At 42.2% G+C, this 22,261-nt stretch overlaps 1 protein-coding gene across 13 annotated transcripts in view; it reads right to left on the reverse strand.

The window, feature by feature from the left end:
• Positions 1-22,261, reverse strand: part of LOC5575639 (5-hydroxytryptamine receptor 2B) — a 128,366-nt gene that overhangs the window by 15,875 nt on the left and 90,230 nt on the right. For 11 of the 13 annotated variants that reach the window (XR_002500540.1, XM_021845045.1, XM_021845004.1 and 8 more), the window contains 2 exons: positions 18,758-19,264; positions 7,045-7,508 (listed from right to left, as the gene is read on the reverse strand). Coding sequence is in view for 12 of the 13 variants with exons in the window: in XM_021845045.1 (XP_021700737.1) it covers positions 7,045-7,504 (460 nt within the window). In the remaining variant the exon portion in view is untranslated. The remainder of the gene's footprint in view (positions 1-7,044; positions 7,509-18,757; positions 19,265-22,261) is intronic. The other 2 variants (XM_021845062.1, XM_021845056.1) reach the window with 2 other exon arrangements.

A 22,261-nucleotide genomic window follows, 5' to 3' on the forward strand; every position in this document is an offset into this window, starting at 1 on the left:
GAGTAGGCGATGGTACATTCGGGGTAATACCAGGTCCATCCCACTCGGGCTCAGATTGGGTACCACTTCTAGTACTGCATTTGGCCCCTCGGTAGTGCAAAAGGTACCCAAGTTTGACAGATCGCAGTACATTTTTCACGGCATTCTAGATTACCTTATGAGCCATAAAATGTTGGGCAACTGCAAGGACATGGTGGTCTTTAATTTGTCATTGGTAACACTGACACTAGCTGATGCAGCTTGCTCAAGAACATTCGGTTGCGGAACTTCAATAGGCACATCCTCGACCAGAACTGGTGTAGTCTGATCTCGTCCCGTTGGTAGGTTCGGACCAACTTCCCTAAGCTGATCTATATGGTGCTTCCATGTCCTGCCATCGTCGAATTCCGCAGCTTTTCGGAAACCACACCGTACTTCCACTTAGTCTTATCCATATAGTCGCGCGCCGCTACTCTCGTCCCCTCAGAGAGATTGCGAACTTTTCCGTCAACTTCCTTTCTCGCAGCAGCACTATCCGGAACCAGCAGATCAAGTCGCGATCGTAACTGTCTGTTGTACAGCATCATAGACGGTAACTTGCCCGTCGCCGGATGAATGGTCTTCCGATAGGCAAGTAGTATGTTGCACAACTCGGCATACATCGTACTCGCGTCGCACTGCAGGCATTTCAACTTACCCTTAAACGTTTGGACAAATCTCTCGGCCTGCCCATTCGTTGTCGGGTTGTACGGCGCTCCCATTTTATGGTAAACTCCGTTCATCTTCAGGAAACGCTGGAATTCCTCCGCAGTGAACTGTACGCCATGGTCCGTCACCAGCACGGAGGGAATCCCGTACGTTGAAAAGTATTCTCGACAAACTCGAATCGTTGTAGCGGTGGTTATGTTGTTCAGGATGCGTACACCGGGCCATTTCGTATAGGCGTCCACTAATACGATGAAGTACGTGTTCTTGAACGGCCCTGCAAAATCTACGTGCACCCGTTCAAACGGCCTTGATGGTGTCTCCCAGCAATGCGTCGGAACCTTTGTGAGTTCAGCCCTTGTTGACTGACTGTTGTTACAGTTGCGTATCACATCTTCTATGTCGTTGTCGAACTTTTCCCACCAAACGTATCCACGATCAAGGACTTTCAATCGACTGGTGCCGAAATGTGTTGAGTGTAACTCAGCTAGAACCTTGGCACGCAAACTCGGAGGTACGTAGACACGAATTTCACGCATGATACACGCTTTTTGCAGCGTGAATTCCAGTTGATCAACACCGAAACGTTCTCTTGCATCCACTTTCTTTCCATTACGCAATCCCTGAAGCAGCACCTTCACCGTCTGGTCCGCCGCGGTCGCCTCAGTGAGTTCGTCCACGGTCAGCGGTAGCGTTTCAATTATATTGATTTCTAGATAATCTGCCTCCTCAATCACGTTCTCAGCTGGCTTCTCCTTCAGCGGTAAACGCGAAAAGGCGTCCGCATTGTAGTGTTGGCTCGTTGGTCTGATCTTGATTTCGTAGTTGAAGGATGCCAAGAATGTGGCGTAGTGTTGCATTCTCAGTGCGCTCATCTTAGGAAGGCCTTTTGTATCAGAAAAGATCTGTTTAAGCGGTTTGTTGTCAGTCAACAGCGTAAATCTTCTCCCGTACAGGTACTGGTAGAAGCGGCGAACTCCAAATATGATCGCGTATGCTTCCCGGTCGACCTGTTTGTAGGCCTGTTGCGTCTTATTCAGCGTCTGAGATGCGTACTGTATTGGTCGCTCTGAGCCATCGGAGTAGAAGTGACTCAGAACTGCGCCGACTCCATACGGCGAAGCGTCGGTGGCAAGTACCAACGATTGAGTGGGATCGTAGTGTACCAGGAACTTATTCGACTGCATCTCGAGCTTGACCTTGTTGAACGCATCGCATTGCCTCGACCATTCGAAGCGCACGTCGTTTTTCAGTAAATTGTTGAGAGGGTACAAGCTGGAACTAAGATTTGGGAAAAACCTACCGTAATAGTTCACTAGTCCCACGAACGAGCGAACTTGATCCTTATTCTCCGGTACTGGCATATTCTGGATCGCAGTTATCTTCTTCTTCACCTTATGGATACCTGTCTTGTTGATTAGGTACCCGCAGTAATCGATCTCGTTCGCAAAGAATTGGCACTTTTGCAGATTGATGCGCATGTTGTACGAACGGAGACGCTTCAGAACTTCCTCGGATATCGTCCAAGAAAACGATGACGCCAGTTATCCCGTTCAGGATCTGCTCCATCAGTCTCTGCCAAATAGTGGGTGCAAACGCAATGCCGTACATCAAACGTGTAGGCCTGTAGCGACCCTTGTGCGTATTCAGGGTCAGCACCTCCTGATCACCCTTCTCGACTTGCAGTTGTAGGTAGGCTTGATTCAAGTCGATCTTAGTGAACTTTTCTCCTCCAGCTACGTTGGCGAAAAGTTCTTCGGTCGTTGGCAATGGGTGATCGCCGACCACCAGGTTCGGGTTGACCGTAATCTTGTAGTCACCGCATAGTCGCACCTTATTGTTGGCCTTGAGAACAGCTTCATTGATCAGCTTATCAAGTTCCTCCTCGACAGCTGCTCGCATCGAAAACGGAACATATCTGGCTCGCAGGTAGACTGGATTCGTAGTTGGCTTGAGGCACAATTTTGCAGACACTCCTTTGATCTGGCCAATCGACTCGTCGAACAGAGCGGCGTACTTTTCCACAAGCGATTTAACAGCAGCAGGCGTCGACTCCAATGCAGGAGTAGCAGCAACAGCCAGTTTGTTTACTTTCGCATAGGCGATCTCGTTCAAGTCTATTCGCATCGCCCGCATCCACTGTCGCCCCAACAGCGGATGTTTCTTCACGTTCGAAACGTACAACGGAAGAACCAGGGATTTTTCACCGTATAGCACATTCACTTTAAGCATTCCATGAATTTGGATTTTCGTGTCGCAAAAACTCACCAACTTCAGAACCGACGGCAGCATACTATCTGTAGCGAAATGCTTCTTCTTATCTTCGGCACTAATAATCGTAACCGGGCACCCGTGTCAACCTCAAACCGGATCTTCGCACTATTCACTTGGACCTCCAGTCAGAACTTCGTGGATGGTTGCTTGGCCGCAACCTCCAGCTTACATACTTCGTCCAGCGAAATCACTTCCGAATCATTTTGGTTAACGTTTGGGCAGCAAATTTGCCTCAGATTTTTCCACCTTGCCCTGAGCACTTTTTTTTTCTTTTTTTATGCACACTTTTTCCAAATGTCCGGGGAGTTTGCAGTAGTTGCACTGTGTGCGAATGTGAATGCACTTGTCAGCGAAATGCCCATCATTCCCGCACCGAAAACACTCGCCCTTTTTTTCCGCTCGAACTTTTCACTTTTCTTCTTGCCTGCTTTCGCATAGTTACCTTTGGCAGCACCACCTCGGGAATTTTCCACAAGATTCACTTCCGATTTTCCTTGTTTCGCTTGAATTTCTCGTCCGCCTTTGTTCGACAGCTCCATTGTAACGTCCATTTCCCGAGCTCGATCCAGCGTCAGGTATCGCACTTCCAGTAGTCGGGATTGTATCGCTCTGTCCTTCAACCCAAACACGAACTGATTCCGCAGAGCAGTGTTGAGATACGGCCCAATATTGCAGGTGATCGCGAGCTTCCGCAGTGCAATTAGGTACTCATCGATCGTTTCCTCCGGGCGGTCGTCTGCTTGCTTGAGGCACTTGAAACGGAAATTCTCTAGAATCTCCAGCGGTTCAGGATTGAAGTGAGCTTCCAGCACAGCAACGATCTGATCGTACGTCCTCTGCTGCAGTAGCTCGGGGGCAATTTTGTCGCTCAATATGTCATAAGTTTCTCCCCCCATGTAGTAAAGCAACATGTAAAGACGAACATCGTTCTATATGCCAAACAAAACAAACGCACCTTCGAGCCGCTGCACCCACCGCGACCACTTCATCTTGTGTCGGTCGAATGGGTCGATTGAAAACGAAGGCGGCACTGCAGCTGGAACAACAGCCGGTAGCACCAATCTCGGAGCAACGGGCAGAGCACCTCCCTGTGCACCTTCGTTTTCCGCCATCTCTCAAAGCGTCCAAAACCACTCGTCGCCAAAATACCTGTTGTAACGGTAGCCGATTGTGGGTCTCGGAAGAGGAACGCCGTTCAATTATCCGTAAAGTGGATTTCACTGATGTTGGAAAACGTGTCTTTATTGTTTGCTTGCTCGGTTCTAACACAGACAAACAGACGTCACACTCTCATCATTGTCCATCGACCACCTTTTTAACGGTCGATTCAAAAATATGGTAGATGGCCAATCCGCCACCCGCAGCGCTCGCATCATTTTTGTTCGCGTTTGACGTTTACACACTACCGCCATCTGTTGGACCGTCGGCCAAACACACTAATTTTAGCATTGGGCGTACATGTCCTCGTGACTATGATTTTGATCGAGATTTATTCTTTGTCTGTGGTTCTAAGATAGCTCGGTCTCAACTAAAAGCTTCTACAAAGGAGCGGGAAGTCTTTGACAGCTGTTTCAAGGTAGGTCTAATACAAATCAGGTATGACGCAATGCTCTAAAAAATCTAGTGTAACTTATGACAATTTCTTTATATAGTATACAGTCATCTCTCCTTTACTCGATATTCCGTATCTCGATATCGAGTTAGAGAACCATAGTAAAAGTTGGTTTTCATGGCTAACTCGATGGTCCCTTGGAGCGCAGTTGCACTCAAGGTATCTAGAAGGGAGGTAGATCAATCCGTCAATCAGAGTATTCCGCCATGTTGGAATAATAGTTGACAGCTGGCAAGTTTGTTTTGCATGATCAAGTCAGCAAGCCATGGAATCCATGAAACGTCTCCCCCAAAATCATTTGATTTTCAAACGCTTCTTCTCATGTTATCCTAATCAGTTCTGATTTACGTTGTTAACTGATTAACAATCTTGTTCTATTTAGCAAAACTCCACACCACATCCTTCTTACATCTGGAGATTACCAAAAAAAAAACTGACGGATTAAAATGGGATTCGATCTGATAGTCTTTGAACAATCTGAATTGTAATGTTTCACTTGAATACATATAGAATTTTAAAACCTACGTGTAACATCCACTATTCAACACCTAAACGATTCGCCTGGCCATTTCAGCTGGTCGTTTCCGGTGGTGAATAATGCATCTCTTTTCAACTGAAAGCACTCTTTTATTGTTGCCTTGAATCAAAACGGTATCCTGAAAGCAGTAAAACTAATGTCGAATTCGTTTTTAAACCTTGGTTGGAACTGGCGCAACCCGTTCTAAATCACAGTTCCAACCCCAACCCGATTCAGGTTCGACCGAACTACAATTTATTTGACGTTGGTTGATTTATGTGTTGATCACCGACTCAGTTCCTAAAAACGAAAACGACATAAAATTAAATTTGTGCCAATATTACGAAGTTTCAAGTATGAAATTTTCTACTCACTCAAGACGCTACACGATCAACAATAAACAATCCCATGGAAACGATAGCAACCGCTAGAAGTGAAATCACATGGACGAAATACGCCAGCTGACCGACTCGCCAGCTATCATTTTCCAGCTCCCCACTGTTTACCACTCCCCGGATCCACTGACTACTTAGATTGTATTACCTTGATATAAATACGTTGGTTGCACTGGTTTTGTGTTCTGTAACTCGATACCTCCCTAACTCGATGGTCCCTTCAATATCCAGTTAGGGAGAGTTGACTGTATTTATATTTACTATATTTTATGTAATGTTCCAGCATTACACAATTTTATTTCCTAAAGTTTATTGTAATGTTATTTATTGAATGATATTTTTCACGCCTGGCGTGCAAGGCGTGATGAGAATGATTAGTAAGCAAGCGATCGTTAACTGAAAAATGAGCACTGTTGGAGATACTGCCTGGGGAATTCCGGGAACGAAAAACGTTACCGTCATCTGCATGGTACTAGCGTCGATGATTCTTTTACGCGAAGGGCAATTCAAAAAGTTAAATGTATTGTTGCACCCGCAATTTGCGCATACAAACTTTTTGATATCTTCCTTCACAGGACAGACGTCCTTAGCGTGAGAAGAACCTCCGCAAATTATGCATTTAGCATCCATGCGGCAATGTTTTGTGCCATGACACCACTTTTGGCACCAACGGTACTGAGGTTTCTGGAAATGTTCCCATGTCGTTTGGACAACGAACATATGTTTTGCTTTTTCTAAAGCTTTAATATTATTTAGATCACTTTTGTTAAAGTGAACTAAATAAATAATATTCTTGACAAAGCCCTTTCACAAGAATGACAGATTGGGTTATCTTTTTCATAATGATTACTTAGACAAGGGAAAATCCAAGTAAATCATTTATTCCATTTTTGATCTCTTCAGGTGACTTATAGTCTTTTGAGAGACCTTTCAAGACAAATGTGCTTCTTCTCTTCAAGATGTTTGCGAAGAAGTTCGCGATCTTTAAGAGGTTCCGGCAAAACGCGACAGTCTGTTTTCTTTGCGATTTGGAAGGACATCTTGATTCCCCTAATGGAGTTCAAGATATCCTGCCTGAATCCTCCAAATTTGGAACAACTGACCACGATAGGCGGCACTCTTTGCTTACTTACTTGAATCAAAGAGCCTAGACCAGAGACTTGATTGAGCACTCTTCAAATTTATAAGTAGCTGCTGAATTATTGATAGCAAACATCATGGCCTCAGTCCACTCGAAGAGTTGTAAAAAAAAACAAAATGAAACTAATCTGTTTCAAACTTTGGATTCAAATCTCAAAAGTGTTAAAATGCTGGGAAAATATTACCGTTCAAAGAAAACAACTTCTTAATTTGAGGCTTTGACCGCCTTCGAACCACTGTGGCGCGGTGTCTGGCTTTGCCGTCTAGTATCAAAACGCTAATCCAATTTATGTGTATCTATTCTGTGACGAAGCATTGTGCCGCATAAGCATTTTGTTTTATTATCTGGCTCGTGCGCATGATGAAGATGATTCGTGAAATTGTTCTCGTGTGTCCAATTGATGTGACCTTGGAGGACTTACCTATTGCAGTTTTCGTGCGAACGTTCCGTGAGTACGCCATCGGATGTAGAATGGCCCAGTACCGATCGACGGATACAGCGACCAGGCAGAAGATCGAAATCGTACACAGTACGATCAGTAACGAGATGGTGAAAAGGCATGCGTGGAGATTCCGTGGTAGACCCACGGAGGATAGCACTGCAAAGGGAACTCCCAGCAGTCCAACCAGGAAATCGGCCGTGGCCAGCGACACTATGTAGAAGTTAGTCCGTCTGCGAAGGCGCCGTTCGCGTTTGAACACCACAATTACCATGGCATTGCCGACCACGGCCATCAGTGCCACCAGGCCCTCGAAAACGGCGTACGTAACGTCTAACCTGCCCTCACCGGTGGTCGACACGTAACGGGTCGTAATGTTCCAGTCAGCCACATCTGTGCCATTATACGAGTAATGCTCGCCGACGAAGTCGATGTCGGTCATTGAACTACAGGGGTTAGATAAAATGGTTGAGATAGGTAAAATTTTGTCAGCATTCAAGCATGCACAGCTTTCTTGAAAATTGATGGAATTTGGTTTGTTTAGTTTCATAAAATAAACTTACTGGACAGGATTACTTTTGGTCATCGTAATGAATTTCTATAGGGTATGATTCATTAATTTATTTAGTTAACATTTAAATGATTGTCCGACATTTCCCCAAAAACCATTTCCCCGAATGCAATTTCCTCGAATGACGTTTTCCGGAATGAACTATTTTCCCGAAAATATCACCCTTTCCTTCCACTCCTCCAGTAGCTGTTCTGTTTCCTAGATTGTGCCTATCAGCCGGTGCAAACAAATGGCCAGCCTCTACGGGTCCATCTTTATGAGTTCAGCTCCGATACCATCCTTACTGTCATATACCTGCGCATTCTAAGCGCCGTCGAACTGTCATTCGATGCGAAGTTCGAATAACGAACAAGCGAACCGAAGGGTTCGATCTAGAACTAGAATAAATAGACGATTAGTCTGATCTGAAACTTCAAGCTTATCGGTCTATAGCATCACACGTCCAATCGCTGTCATAAAGTTCAGAGTACCTTTTAAGGTCGGTCTTTTCCACCCTTTGGTTTAAATATTTAAAAGTGGCGAACGAGGAAAAAAAAATAATTTGTGCGTAAAAATATAAACCCCGGAAAAAGTGGACGGCTTGTAAAGAGCCAACTTTCCAGTTTCTGCACGGCACATCGGCGGACGCCATTGTATCTGGGGCATTGAAGGACGGCTGATCATTTGTGGCATTACTGCGGCGGTAGAAAATCAGCGGCTTCATCCGACAGGTGCTTGAAATCCAGCTGTGAGTCGAAATCACCGAATTGATTGGTAGTTCATCCTCCGTCGTAAGTAGAAACTCTCCGTGGGTAAGCGGAGTGATTTCTGGTTATTTTTTTATTTCTAACATTGCGTAACCATTTTGTGCAAAGCGTCTGAAGAGACAAAGAAAAGGCCTTTTCGTCTATTGAAACACACAACATAATAGGGTGACCCAATCTTTTATATGTTTAACAATTAATGATAATAGACTTGCAAAAAGATTTCTTTTGTGGTTCTATTTAATAAGAGATTTTATTCTTTTTTTTAACAGATAACAGCTAGCGTATGAAGCCATTGTGTAGTGATTTTTATCACATGATTCATTAGCTGGGGATTGTTTCTAGAACAAAAAGAAAAGTTTCAACGGAACAGTTTTGGATAAGTCACTAGTGCCTTTGGACATTGCTGGAAGGTTAAGACACGGTCCGGAGGTGAGCCTAATCCAAATTCTTCACATCAGCGACAGTTATTAAGGATTGACCGTTTGGAAACCCACCAACTGCGTCCGGCAGGATTAACGACAACGGTCGTCTCGTTGGCAAAGGTCAAAAGGACATTATCGGTAAGTCAGTTTTTTATTTTTCTCTTAATTGAATCACAAAGCCAGTGATATTTTTCTAATTGCTAATTGATTTTGTACATTTGTTTTGTTTTACTATTGTTATTTTTTGTGGATTTGTGCAATTATTTCTGGCCATTACTCCTATATTCTTTATCATTGACGAACTGCGTACATATTTTCGCATATATTTTGCATAATCATATAATTGTATAGAAAACATAGAAAGTTTAACGATGAGTTCCAACATTGCCTGTACCATTGAGCCATACCGCAGAGGTGCTAGTTTTAACGATTGGTACTCCAGGCTGAAATTCTTTTTTAAAGTTAACAAAATCGTCGACGAAGACAAAATGGCGTATTTCGTCACACTCAGCGGGCCAGTGATTTTTGAAGAAATTAAACTACTGTACCCTGCTGGCAATTTTGAAGAGGCGGCTTTCGACGATTTAATCGCGAAATTAAAAAACCGTTTAGACAAAATAGAACCCGATTTAGTCCAGCGATATAAATTTAGCACCAGAATCCAAAATCACGACGAAACTACTGAAGATTTCATTTTGTCGTTAAAATTACAAGCCGAATTTTGTGGTTTTGGGAATTTTAAAGATATAGCTATCTTAGATCGCATTATTGCGGGAATTAAGGACAAAAACTTGAGACATCGATTACTAGGAGAAGAAAAGCTGACTTTGGTAAATGCAGAAAAAATCATAGCGACTTGGGAGGTGGCAAAGGCGAATGCTGATACAGCAGAGGAGAGACAAACGTCGAACCCAGTACAGATTGCAGCAATCCAGAGCGGATCAAAAGGAAATTATGGAAAAGCTTATGGGAAAATGAAGCAGACGTTTGAACTAGCGAAAAGATACCAAAATGATGACTTCCATGGAGAGGCAGGAACCAGCAGGGGTCCAGTTAAAAGTCGTCTTGGGATCAGACCATACGATTATGGACAACAAGCGAGAGGATATCGACCAACCGGATCCAAAAGGGTTAGTTTTAAACCGCAAGGAGGAGCTGTACCTCGGGTTAGACCGGATTATTCGCAAATGATTTGCAATTTTTGCGGTATGAAAGGCCACATAAAGAAAAAGTGTTTTAAGTTGAAGAATCTCCACAGGGATGCGGTCAATCTAGTTGACAGTTACAGACCAGGACCTAGTGCAGATCGACACATAGCAGAACTGATGGAGAGGATGCAAACTAACGAGTCGGAAGACGAGCAGAGTGATTCAGGTGATTGTTTGGAATGTATGTTGGTTTCGTCCATTAACAAAATAAGTGATCCGTGTTTGGTTTTTGTTGAAATTGATGGTAAAACTGTTGAGATGGAAGTTGATTGTGGTTCGTCAGTTTCTGTTATTAGTAAAAGCAGATATTTTTCGAAATTTTCAAACCCTTTGCGAAAATACAGCAAGAAACTAATCGTGGTCAATGGATCAAAACTTAAAATTGAAGGTGAGGCAAAGGTCATGGTCAAATTTAACAATAAACAAGAGATGATGCAATTGCTTGTGCTTGATTGCGATAACGAATTTTATCCTTTATTGGGGCGTACTTGGCTAGATGTGTTTTATCCAAATTGGAGACATTATTTTACTAATTCATTAGTTATTAATAGTCTTGAAACAGAGTCCAGCGAAATTGCTGTTGACGAAATAAAAAAGAAGTACAGTCAGGTGTTTGAGAAGAATTTTTCAAAACCCATTAAAGGATTCAAAGCTCAACTTGTAATGAGAGATGAGTCACCTATTTTTAAAAAAGCCTACGACGTTCCTTATAGACTTAGGGAAAAAGTTGCTGATTATTTGGACAAATTAGAGAAAGAAAAAGTCATTACTTCTATCAAGACAAGCGAATGGGCATCACCTATTGTTATTGTTATGAAGAAAAACAACGACATACGTTTAGTTATTGATTGCAAAGTATCTATCAACAAATCAATTATACCAAATACTTATCCATTACCTACAGCACAAGATATTTTTGCAAATTTGGCAGGTTGTAAGATTTTTTGTGCCCTTGATTTAGAAGGAGCATACACTCAACTTGAGTTGATGGAGAGGTCCAAACAATTTGTGGTTATCAATACTATGAAAGGATTATATACATATAATAGACTTCCACAAGGAGCTTCTTCAAGTGCTTCTATTTTTCAGCAGGTAATGGATAAGGTTTTAGAGGGTATAGCGTATGTGTCATGTTACTTAGATGATGTGTTAATTGCTGGGAGAAATCTGGAAGAGTGTAGGAAAAATCTTTTTTTGGTCTTAGAGAGACTAGCAAAAGCTAATATAAAGGTAAATTTTGAGAAATGTAAATTTTTCGTTACTGAGCTCACTCATCTAGGGCATATAATTAGTGAGAAAGGGCTAATGCCATGCTCTGACAAAATTGCTACAATTGAGAAAGCCAAGGCTCCCAGAAACGAGACCGAATTGAAATCATTTCTGGGTTTGTTGAATTACTACCATAAATTTATTCCACATTTGTCTTCGAAATTATATCATTTATATAATCTATTGAAAAATAATGTAAAATTCGTTTGGGATGACAACTGTCAAAAAGCTTTTGAAGAAAGCAAAAATTTGTTATTGAAAACCAATTTTTTGGAATTTTATGACCCTAAAAAACCGATAGTAGTTATTTCTGATGCATCAAGTTATGGTCTCGGCGGTTTGATAGCACATGTAATAGAGGAAGAAGAGAAGCCAATTAGTTTCACATCATTTTCATTAAATGAAGCACAAAAAAAATACCCTATTTTACATTTAGAAGCGTTAGCATTGGTCTGCACGATAAAAAAATTTCATAAATATCTGTATGGTCAACACTTTACAGTTTACACTGATCATAAACCGCTAGTAGGAATTTTTGGAAAGACGGGTAAAAACTCGATATTTGTGACCAGACTTCAGAGATTTATCTTGGACTTGTCCATATATGATTTTGATATAATCTATAGACCATCACATAAACTTGGGAATGCGGATTTTTGTTCGAGATTCCCTTTGAGGCAGGATGTTCCTGAAAACCTTGATCCAGAAATTATTAAAAGTATCAATTTCAGCAAACATATTCCGTTAGATTATCAAATGATAGCGGAGGGTACGAGGAATGATGAATTTTTACAAGAAATCAAAGGATTTTTACACAAAGGTTGGCCTGAAAGAGTGAGCAAACGGTTTAGTCAAGTTTTTGCGAATCAGCAAGAATTAGAATTAGTCGACGATTGTTTGCTCTACAAGGACAGAGTGATTATACCAAAAATATACCAATACCAAGTTTTAAAACTATTGCATAATAATCATGCAGGTGTGGTCAAAATGAAACATTTGGCTCGAACCATGGTTTACTGGTACGGAATCAATGCGGATATAGACAATTTTGTTACACAATGTGATGCTTGCAATAGCATGATGACTCCGCATAAATCAGAGAATTCGTCCAAATGGATGCCCACGGCTAAACCTTTTAGTAGAATACATATAGATTTTTTTTATTTTGAACATCGTACCTATCTATTGATTGTTGACAGTTTCTCAAAATGGATAGAAATAGAACTAATGAAAAAAGGCACTGATTGCAACAAGGTTTTAAAGAAGTTAATAGCATTTTTTGCTCGTTTTGGCTTACCAGATGTGTTGGTATCGGACAATGGTCCCCCGTTTAATTCCCATGATTTTAATTTTTTTCTTGAGAGGCAAGGTATCAAAGTGATGAAAAGCCCTCCTTACAACCCTTCAAGTAATGGACAAGCCGAAAGATTGGTAAGAACAGTGAAAGAGGTATTGAAGAGATTCTTGTTGGAACCGGAAATCATGGAGATAGATCTGGAAGACCAGATAAGTCTATTCTTATTTAATTATAGAAACAACAACATGACAAGTGATGGACACTTTCCAGCTGAGAGGATATTCTCTTACACACCAAAGACCATCTTAGATTTGATTAACCCCAAAAGACAGTATAAACACCATTTAGAGGTACCACAACCAGTTGATGAAATCATCAAGAAATCCTCAGCGGGGAAAATCCCGATGTATCCAAAAGATACCATTGATGATCTGATGGTGGGAGATGCTTTATGGTACAAAAATCATAATCCTAACCACCATTCTAGATGGATAAAAGCATCTTTCATTAAGCAATACTCTCCCAATACATTCCAGATACGTATTGGAAGCGCAGAGACCATGGCACATCGGGACCAAATCAGGATTCGTAAAGATGACTCAACGTGGCGAAGGCCTAACGTTTTCATCACGCGATATGACCCGAACAAAACATTGAACGATGCAGTTGTGAATCCAAGCGAAGGACAAGAGGTTCGCAAAGGCGTAGATGATGGTCTGTTGGTCGAAAGTACACGAAGCAGAAAAAGGAAACGTGTGGTCCCCGAAGCTGATTTTCAGGAGCCTAGACGGTCGAAGCGAAGTAAAAAAGTGAACCGAAGTGATGATTATCATTATGATTAAGTTTTGAATTATCTATTAACGAGCTCATGTTTAGATTTTAAATTTTTGAATTCGATTCCTTGATAAATGTCAAGTTCTGATTATATAATATACTTTCTTGGTAAAGGGGGAGAATTGTCATATACCTGCGCATTCTAAGCGCCGTCGAACTGTCATTCGATGCGAAGTTCGAATAACGAACAAGCGAACCGAAGGGTTCGATCTAGAACTAGAATAAATAGACGATTAGTCTGATCTGAAACTTCAAGCTTATCGGTCTATAGCATCACACGTCCAATCGCTGTCATAAAGTTCAGAGTACCTTTTAAGGTCGGTCTTTTCCACCCTTTGGTTTAAATATTTAAAACTTACCAGCAGCTTTATTGTTCTTGAGCTGGTGAATGGCATCCTTAACCTCCCTCAAAGTGGGGGCTGGTTAGTTTCCATCACCCGCAGTACCAACGAAGGCATTTCCTCCGTTGTCCCGACTTTCATTGCCTGTGCTCTCAGCGCCATTCAGATGTTCGTCGATGAGCTGCTCCCACCTTTCGATCACCTCACGCTCGTCCGTCAAAATGCTCCCATCCTTATCCCTGCACATATCGGCTCGCGGCACAAAGCCGTTGCGGGATGCGTTGAGCTTCTGATAGAACTTGCGTGTTTCTTGAGACCGGCACAGCTGTTCCATCTCGTCAAGGCACAGCTGTTCGTCTCCTTCAAGCGGCGGTTTTTTTTTCTCCCGAGAGAGGCGGGTCTGCTGTTACCGTTTCCGTCTATAACACTCCACGTTCTGCCGAGTCCCTTGCTGCAGCATGACCGCCCACGCTGAGTTCTTCTCCTCCAGAATCTGCCTACATTCCTCGTCGAACCAATCGTTCCGTCGACCCCGTCCCACGTACCCGACGTTGCTCTCAGCTGCATTGTTGATGGCTGCCTTCACTGTTCTCCAGCAGTCCTCAAGAGGGGCTTCATCCAGCTCACCCTCTTCCGGTAATGCAGCCTCGAGGTGCTGCGCATATACAGCTGTGACAATCGGTTACTTGAGCCGCTCTAGGTCATACCGGAGCGGCCGTCGGTACCGTACGTTGTTGACGACGGAGAGTTTTGGGCGCACCAGATAGTGGTCAGAGTTGATGTTAGTGCCAGGATAGGTCCTGACGTCGATAATGTCAGAGAAGTGCCATCCATCAATAAGAACGTGGTCGATTTGTGATTCTGTCTGCTGTGGTGCTCTCCAGTTGTATTGGTATGGAAGGCTATGCTGGATGTAGGTGCTACGCATGGCCATATTCTTGGAGGCGGCGAAATCAATCAGTCGTAGGTCGTTTTCTTTCGTCAGCCGGTGGGCGCTGAACTTTCCAATAGTCGGTCTGAACTCCTTCTCCTGGCCAACATGAGCGTTTAGATCTCTTATGATGATTTTGAAGTCATGGTTTGGGCAGCTCGCGTTCGAGCAGCTCGTAAAAGCGTCTTATTAGCGCAAACGCTTATTCCTCCCATGATAGAGATTTTTAAGGCCAGTTTAGTCTTAGGACATATTCCAGATGGCTGGCGTCAAGTTCGAGTTGTCTTTATCCCGAAGCCGGGAAAAAAAGACAAAACCAATCCCAAAGCATACAGACCGATTAGTCTGTCGTCAGTGATGCTTAAAATAATGGAAAAGGTCTTAGGAGAGTTCATAAATTCAAAATTTATGGAAGCAATGCCTCTTTCCAAATACCAATTCGCTTACCAAAGTGGAAAATCTACGATCTCAGCACTACACATGCTAGTCAACAAGATCGAAAAAACATTTCATGCAAAGGAAATCGCCATCGTGTCATTTCTTGACATTGAGGGTGCATTCGATAACGCTTCCTATTTGTCTATAGTGTCAGCAATGCATAGGAGAAAATTTGACCCATGCATTGCTACCTGGGTACATGCTATGCTAGCAAATCGCCGAATCTCATCCGAGTTGAGCGGATCGTGCGCCACTGTCATGGCCACAAAGGAGTGTCCTCAAGGAGGGGTACTTTCACCTTTGCTATGGTCTCTAGTGGTGGATGATCTACTTAATAGCCTGGAAAAAGAGGATTCGAGGTTGTTGGCTACGCTGATGATGTTGTCATCATTGTGCGCGGCAAATTTGAAAGCGTTGTCCTTGCAAGAATGCAATCAGCTCTCGATTACACGCTCTCCTGGTGTCTGAAAGAGAAACTGGGGATAAATCCTTCAAAAACTACGATTGTTCCTTTCACAAAGCGCAGAAAGGTACAGCTGCAACCTCTTTTCCTTAATCAAACACAATTGGTTTACTCAAATGAAGTCAAATACCTTGGCATTACGCTTGATGCTAAACTCAATTGGAACACACATCTTCAAAACATGGTAAATAAAGGTCTCAATTCTCTGTGGGTCTGCTCAAAGACCTGTGGAAAAAAGTGGGGTCTAAAACCTAATATGATCATGTGGATATATAAAACCATCGTTCGGCCTAGAATAGCCTACGCTTCCCTTGTTTGGTGGCCAAAAACAAGCGAGGTTACGGCTAGAGCCAAGCTGAACAAAATCCAACGCGCCGCGTGCGTCGCCATTACTGGTGCAGTTCGCAGCACCCCTTCATTCGCCCTAGATGCAATGCTTAATCTGCCCCGGCTAGATCAATTCATAAAGCTGGATGCTGAGAAAAGCGCTCTGAGGCTAAAACGATCAATAAACCTTCTGCCAGGTGATTTAACCGGTCACCTAAGCATACTAAACGAATTTTCTATAAATCCAATTGTAGAAAAATGCAGTGACTGGATGGAAATGGTTGTGAATTATGACATATCATATACGGTGTTCATTCCTTCTCGCCAAGAGTGGCAAGAAGGTGGACCGAGTATTCCTCCAGGCTCAATCAAATTCTACACTGATGGATCGAGAATGAACAATTGTTCTGGATCTGGAGTGCACGGACCAAGAACCAAAATCTCTGTCCCTCTCGGACAGTGGCCTACAGTTTTTCAGGCTGAAGTGTATGCTATCATTGAATGTGTGCAGCTCAGCATAAAGAGGAATTACAGAAATGCCACAATCTGTATTTTCTCCGACAGCCAAGCAGCTCTTCATGCTCTGAAAGCTTACACTTTTAACTCAAAATTAGTGTGGGAATGTGCTCTTGCTCTAAAAACCCTAGCCATCCGCAATCGAGTTAAACTATATTGGATCCCCGGGCATATGGGTCTAGAGGGTAATGAAATTGCCGATGAGCTAGCCAGGAATGGATCGGCCAATACATTCATTGGTCCTGAGCCATTCTTTGGCATATCAAACTGCTCACTAAATATTGAACTGAACAGCTGGTTGTCCAGGCAAATTATATCCAATTGGAAAACAGTTTCCAATGCGAATCAATCTAAAAGATTCGTCACAATTAATTCGAAACAAACACAAAAACTCATTGGTCTCAACAAAAGGGACCTCAGCACCTACACCGGTCTTATAACTGGACACTGCCCCAGCAGATACCATTTACAAAAGATCGGAGCCATCCAAAACCCAAATTGCCGTTTCTGTAGTGAAACGTGCGAAACCTCACAACACCTTCTCTGCTCCTGCAGTGCACATATACAACGAAGATCCAAAATATTTGGCAAGCCCTTTTTGGAGCCGGCCGATATTTGGAACGCATCTCCCAGGGAAGTGGTCGGCTTTATCAGGCTGATCGTACCAGATTGGGGGATTCACAATGCTGCAACTTAGGACTTCTGCCCATCAATGGCAGATGGCTAAAAGTTCAGTCACCCCGCAAAGTATTCCGGTGGCGTTCCCGCCACTGAGGGTCTTGTAAAAGCAAAAGGGTATATCACAATAGTTCTAAAAAAAATGGACGCAGTGATCTCACACCCGACAGAAGGAGAGAAAAAGCGTCTTGATCATCATCAGTGCTTCCGGAGTGAGGGCTGTGCACGTTTATTATGCTGAAGTTGAAGAACCGGCATTTGAGCCTCAACTTGCACATTCTCTCATTAATTGGCCACCACCCGATCACGTGCCTCTGCATATCACCCATCACTATATAAGCTGTTCCCAGCTCGTGTGTGTTGCCGCAGCTCTGGTAGATGGTATGGTTACCTCTAAACGTTCGCACCATTGATCCCTTCCAACACACTTCCCGCAGCGCTACGATGCCAAATCCACGGTCCTTCAGCTTGTCGGCGAGTATGCGTGTGCTCCCGTTGAAGTTGAGAGATTTACAGTTCCACGTACCGAGCTTCCAATCGCTAGTCCCTTTATGTCGCTGTGGTCTTCGTTGATTGTCTCGGTTTGCATTCTCGTTGATTATTCGCTGCTTGTTTTTTTTTACGGCTGGCTTGCAGGGCCTACCAACCCCCTAGATTTCCAGAGGACCATTCCCCCTAAATGTTCGGAGGACCATAGTGCGCAGTTTAGCTTAGAGTCCTTCTCTGGCACTTAGACGATGATCAGCCACCCCTGACATGGGGAACAGACGCTGTTGTGAGCCGCTCCTAACATGGAGTACAGACGCTACAGGTTTGCTGAAGCAAAAGCTAAAGCAAAACCTCATTTCCTGTCAGCATACGTCCAAAGTTTCCACCGGAATTGGTTACCAGATCTTCCCTAAGGTTACTCTTACCCCGGCCAGTACCGCGAGGAGGTAGGGATAGGAGTTGCAGGGTAAGAGGCTAAGGACCACACAAAGGGGCTTATTCCTGCAGGTACGCGAGGTACCAATGGTACGCCATGCCCAGCCATTTACCAACTATTTCCATGTAAGATACCAACCATTTTTTTATAAAAAAATATTGTATGGAGACTGCCAGCATGTTGAAAAAGTCGATTTGATGTAAATGTAATGGTGCAATTGAAGCCAAATTATATCTTGAATGCAAGCTTATTTCATATGTTTGGTGAATTTTAAATCATATTTTGTTACCTTTGTTACCAGCGACTTTTGGAATCTCGCAAACAACTGTTCAGATATTGTCTTCTAACATCATGGAATGCATATTGACATAATTCAAAAAGAGAAAAAAATGATCACTTATTCGAAATAGTTTTTTTTTGCGGAAATGGCCGTTTCTCCGATGGATTTCAACGGATTATGTCTAGATTTTGGCATATGTCTTCATATTAGTTCTAGTTTATAGGAAAAACATCAACAAATGTAGAGAATCACACCAGCTGAAAATTTAAGCGTCGAGAAAATGAAAACCCTACGGAAATCCATTACAACTCCGGTAGTCGATAGGCCCCATATCCATTCAGGTCATTTAATGAAACTAGACCAATTTTCTCATAGGATGCTTCTGGACAAATAAAATTTAATATATTTTCAAAAAAGTTATACATATTTATATTTTGACAAAATTTTACCTATCTCAACCTTTTTGTCTAAACTCTATACTTTACTAGTTAGCACCCACGTGTATCACACTGTTTTATAAACCGCACTCACACACGGAACCTTAATCCCTGGTTCACGATCAACAAATCGAAAAAGATTTGGTTGCGGTATGGACAATATTTTCCTCCGGACGGCTGTCTTGTTCACTAGAATTTTCACTTAACTTTTCCGTCGGCCAGAACCGCGATAATTCACATCTCGCCAAATAACACCTCGTTCATTTATTTATCTCCCTTTGATTTTTCCGTCTCTGTCTGGCAACCATCGCATGGAAAACACACATCGGACGCGATAAGCCGTTAAATTTCATTGGTGGTTCGGATTGTGGCACGAGCATCCGGTTCCGGTGACCCATTAGATGAACTTTATCCGGTTGCACGCTCCCCTGGGTGAAAAAGGAAGTGGTGGTGCTTCAAAGGGTCGACGTTTCTGCGGCACTGGGATATCCGGTGGAAACCACCAGCAATGCTAGGAACCTGCAACAAAACGGATAGGAAATATAATTATTATTTTTTCACAGACATTCTTTGTATCTGGTTGGATTGGTTGGCTCGTGGACAGAGTCGGATCAAGAGGTTGCGTCTAACTTTTGGGATTGGCCTTCGCGCAAAAGAATTGTTGAGGCTCGTCACCCCAGTTTTAAATAAATACATGTGGCGAATATTGATACATCTGCCCTATAAAAACTGTTTGTCCATAATGTTTAATAATTTTTGTTCCAAAAACAGAGCCGCTCCTGCCCAGCACATACATATCATGTCGTGGACCGCTGATGAATTTATGAACTTGCAAGATTAATGGAATATCGAGTCATCGTCGTCGCGGCGGAAAGGAATGCGATCTCGTGCCATTTAACCGGCTTGTCATATATATGGATACTGAAGTTGATAAATGAAGTTTTGAGACCCATTCGACGGGATAATCGCCATTACGGGGATGGTGTCAGATTCCATGAAATCAGCCCACGCAGAAATTTATGACATTTTTTTTGTGCTCGGGTCGCAATCTATTGGAAGTCTGAAAGAGTTGAAAGAGAGGTCACAACCACCGTCTAATGGTGGCTGTAATTGCTATTTGAGGTGGACAAATTTGGATGAACTCATTAGCTCCCAGTGGATAAAGCGAACGTTGAAATGTTGTATTTTAGAAATTGTTTAGATTTATGGGTTTGCGAGTCCTTTAAGGTGAAACATCTCAGAATCCAAAGATGGCCGGCACAATGGCCGACTTCTCCCCCTACTCACGTTTTCAAAGGCACAAAACGGGAGAAATAGTTGGCAAACGTTCCTGATCTTCTTATTTTAAGCTTTCTGCTAGTGCACAAAGCCAAAATAAAAAGTGCACTGTTGTGGGATGCTTTCTTCACGAGATTTGTGCCTTTGAAGTTTTAGTGCAATCTTAGAAGATGATTCCAAACTGTTTCACCTTAATATTTATGAGTTTGGGAGTTGGAAAGGATCGGATTTTTTTAAGGTTTCAGCTGTACTTCACGAGATTTGTGCCTTTGAAGTTTTAGTGCAATCTTAGAAGTTGATTCCAAACTGTTTCACCTTAATATTTATGAGTTTGGGAGTTGGAAAGGATCGGATTTTTTTAAGGTTTCAGCTGTACTCACTCTATAATGACACCTAAACTACTTAGGATACTAAGTTTATGAAGTTTGAGGGGACATGTTGCCCAGAATTATGATGGAACTAAAAATTAGGATTTAACGAGAGACAAAGACCTCTTTTCCACTCCTTTTTGAAAGGGAAACAAAGGACAGTGAACGAACCACAATATAACTTAAACGCTGCGCCTATAGTGTCTTCGTGTTTGGAGCCATCGGTGTAGACGACGGTCGATCTTTGGAAACGGTTATTGATCAGTTGCTGAACTATTGGACGAACTGTTTCTGGTGGGTCACCGGTTTTAACGCTTGGTTTGGCGTCCCATATAATGAGTGGCTTTTGTGCGTGCTACAGCCAAGAGGAAGCTCCGAAGCATATTGAACATGCGCCCACGTATCCGTCAAGACCGCAATATCTGCAGTACACCATGTTTCCAAGTTGTGTCATATGCCTCCGACAGATCCGATAAGGGAGGGTCACGATAGCGCCCCCCGGGGATTTCAATCGGACTGTTTTTGTTAGATTCTATATGTCAAAATACGGAAAAATCCAAAGCCTTTCGGGTGATGGGCCAGTGGTGTAGCCAGGAGAGGCTCTTAAAGGTGCAAATTTTGCATCTCTTTAATGAATGCAAATTTTGCATATCGAAAAATATTGTAAAAATTTCTTATTCAACTAAAACTATAATTTTAATGCTGATTGCAGTAATTACAGACAGAATGAATAATTATCTACATTAAAAATGTATGTTTATTATAACAGAGGCGTAATCAGGGTGAAAACTCGTGGGCACAATTTTATTATAAACTACATATTTTTGGTGTTTATTTCCGACCACTTGACGCTTTTCCCGTCTTTACCACGAAAACGGAGAGAGACCACGGAGAAAAAAGACATGATTTCTCCAGTCATGAAAATATTACCAATGTTGAAGATGAGGAAATACGGTTTCTACTGATAGGTGAAAAAAAGCGATATGGCTTACGAGTGATTTCAATGACTTTTTTTTGAACTACACAAAATATAAAAAAAAGTTTTTATATGAATCGAAAGTGTTGCCAGTAAAGGCATTAATTTAAAAACGTAGTTATAAAAATTTTATTAGTTAATTTCCAGTTATACCGAGCTATATAAATTACATACCAAGTTTTTTTCGGTATCAAACATCGTATCAAAGCAGACAGTAACTACATTATTTAAAAAAAAGAATGTTAAATACTAGTTTTTTATTTTTGAAAAAAAAAGAAGATCATGATTTTATGTGAAGTTTATGGATGCTGTTGAAGTTGAAACCAAACATATCTTTCAGTTCAAATGGATTCAAAAGTAGAAATTGGCACAATAACTACAAATGAAAATTTATTGAAATCGACTTCCAAGGGGTAGTGGGTGTATGCATTGATTCTACCCCATAACCCCGAATGCCATTTCCTCGAATGCCATCACCTCAAATTTCACCTATTTCGAGTACTAATTACTTGATATTCAAGTGGTTCAGGTTTGATCCATCTAAAATTTTCCACTTTTTCAGGTATGACTTAATGTTCAAGCAGGTTAGGGCTGATTCACTTCATTTTCAATTGATTCATGCTTGAATCACTGTATGTACGTGTTTCAGGTTTGATTAGTTCAATATCCAAGTTATTGATGTTTGATTTTTGAAGTAAATTTAAGGCATTCAGGTCTCATTCACTCTATATTCAAGTGTTTCAGATTTGATTAGTTCCATATCCAAGTGACTCATATCCAATTCACTTCATATTCAAGTGTTTCAGGTGAAATTCACTTCATGTGTGTAATATTCACTTCATCAGTATTTTCATGAATTGCAGATCGTTTTTGGTGATTTCGTTCACCGAACTC

This window comes from Aedes aegypti, chromosome 1, assembly GCF_002204515.2.
Source record: "Aedes aegypti strain LVP_AGWG chromosome 1, AaegL5.0 Primary Assembly, whole genome shotgun sequence".
Taxonomy (NCBI): domain Eukaryota; kingdom Metazoa; phylum Arthropoda; class Insecta; order Diptera; family Culicidae; genus Aedes; species Aedes aegypti.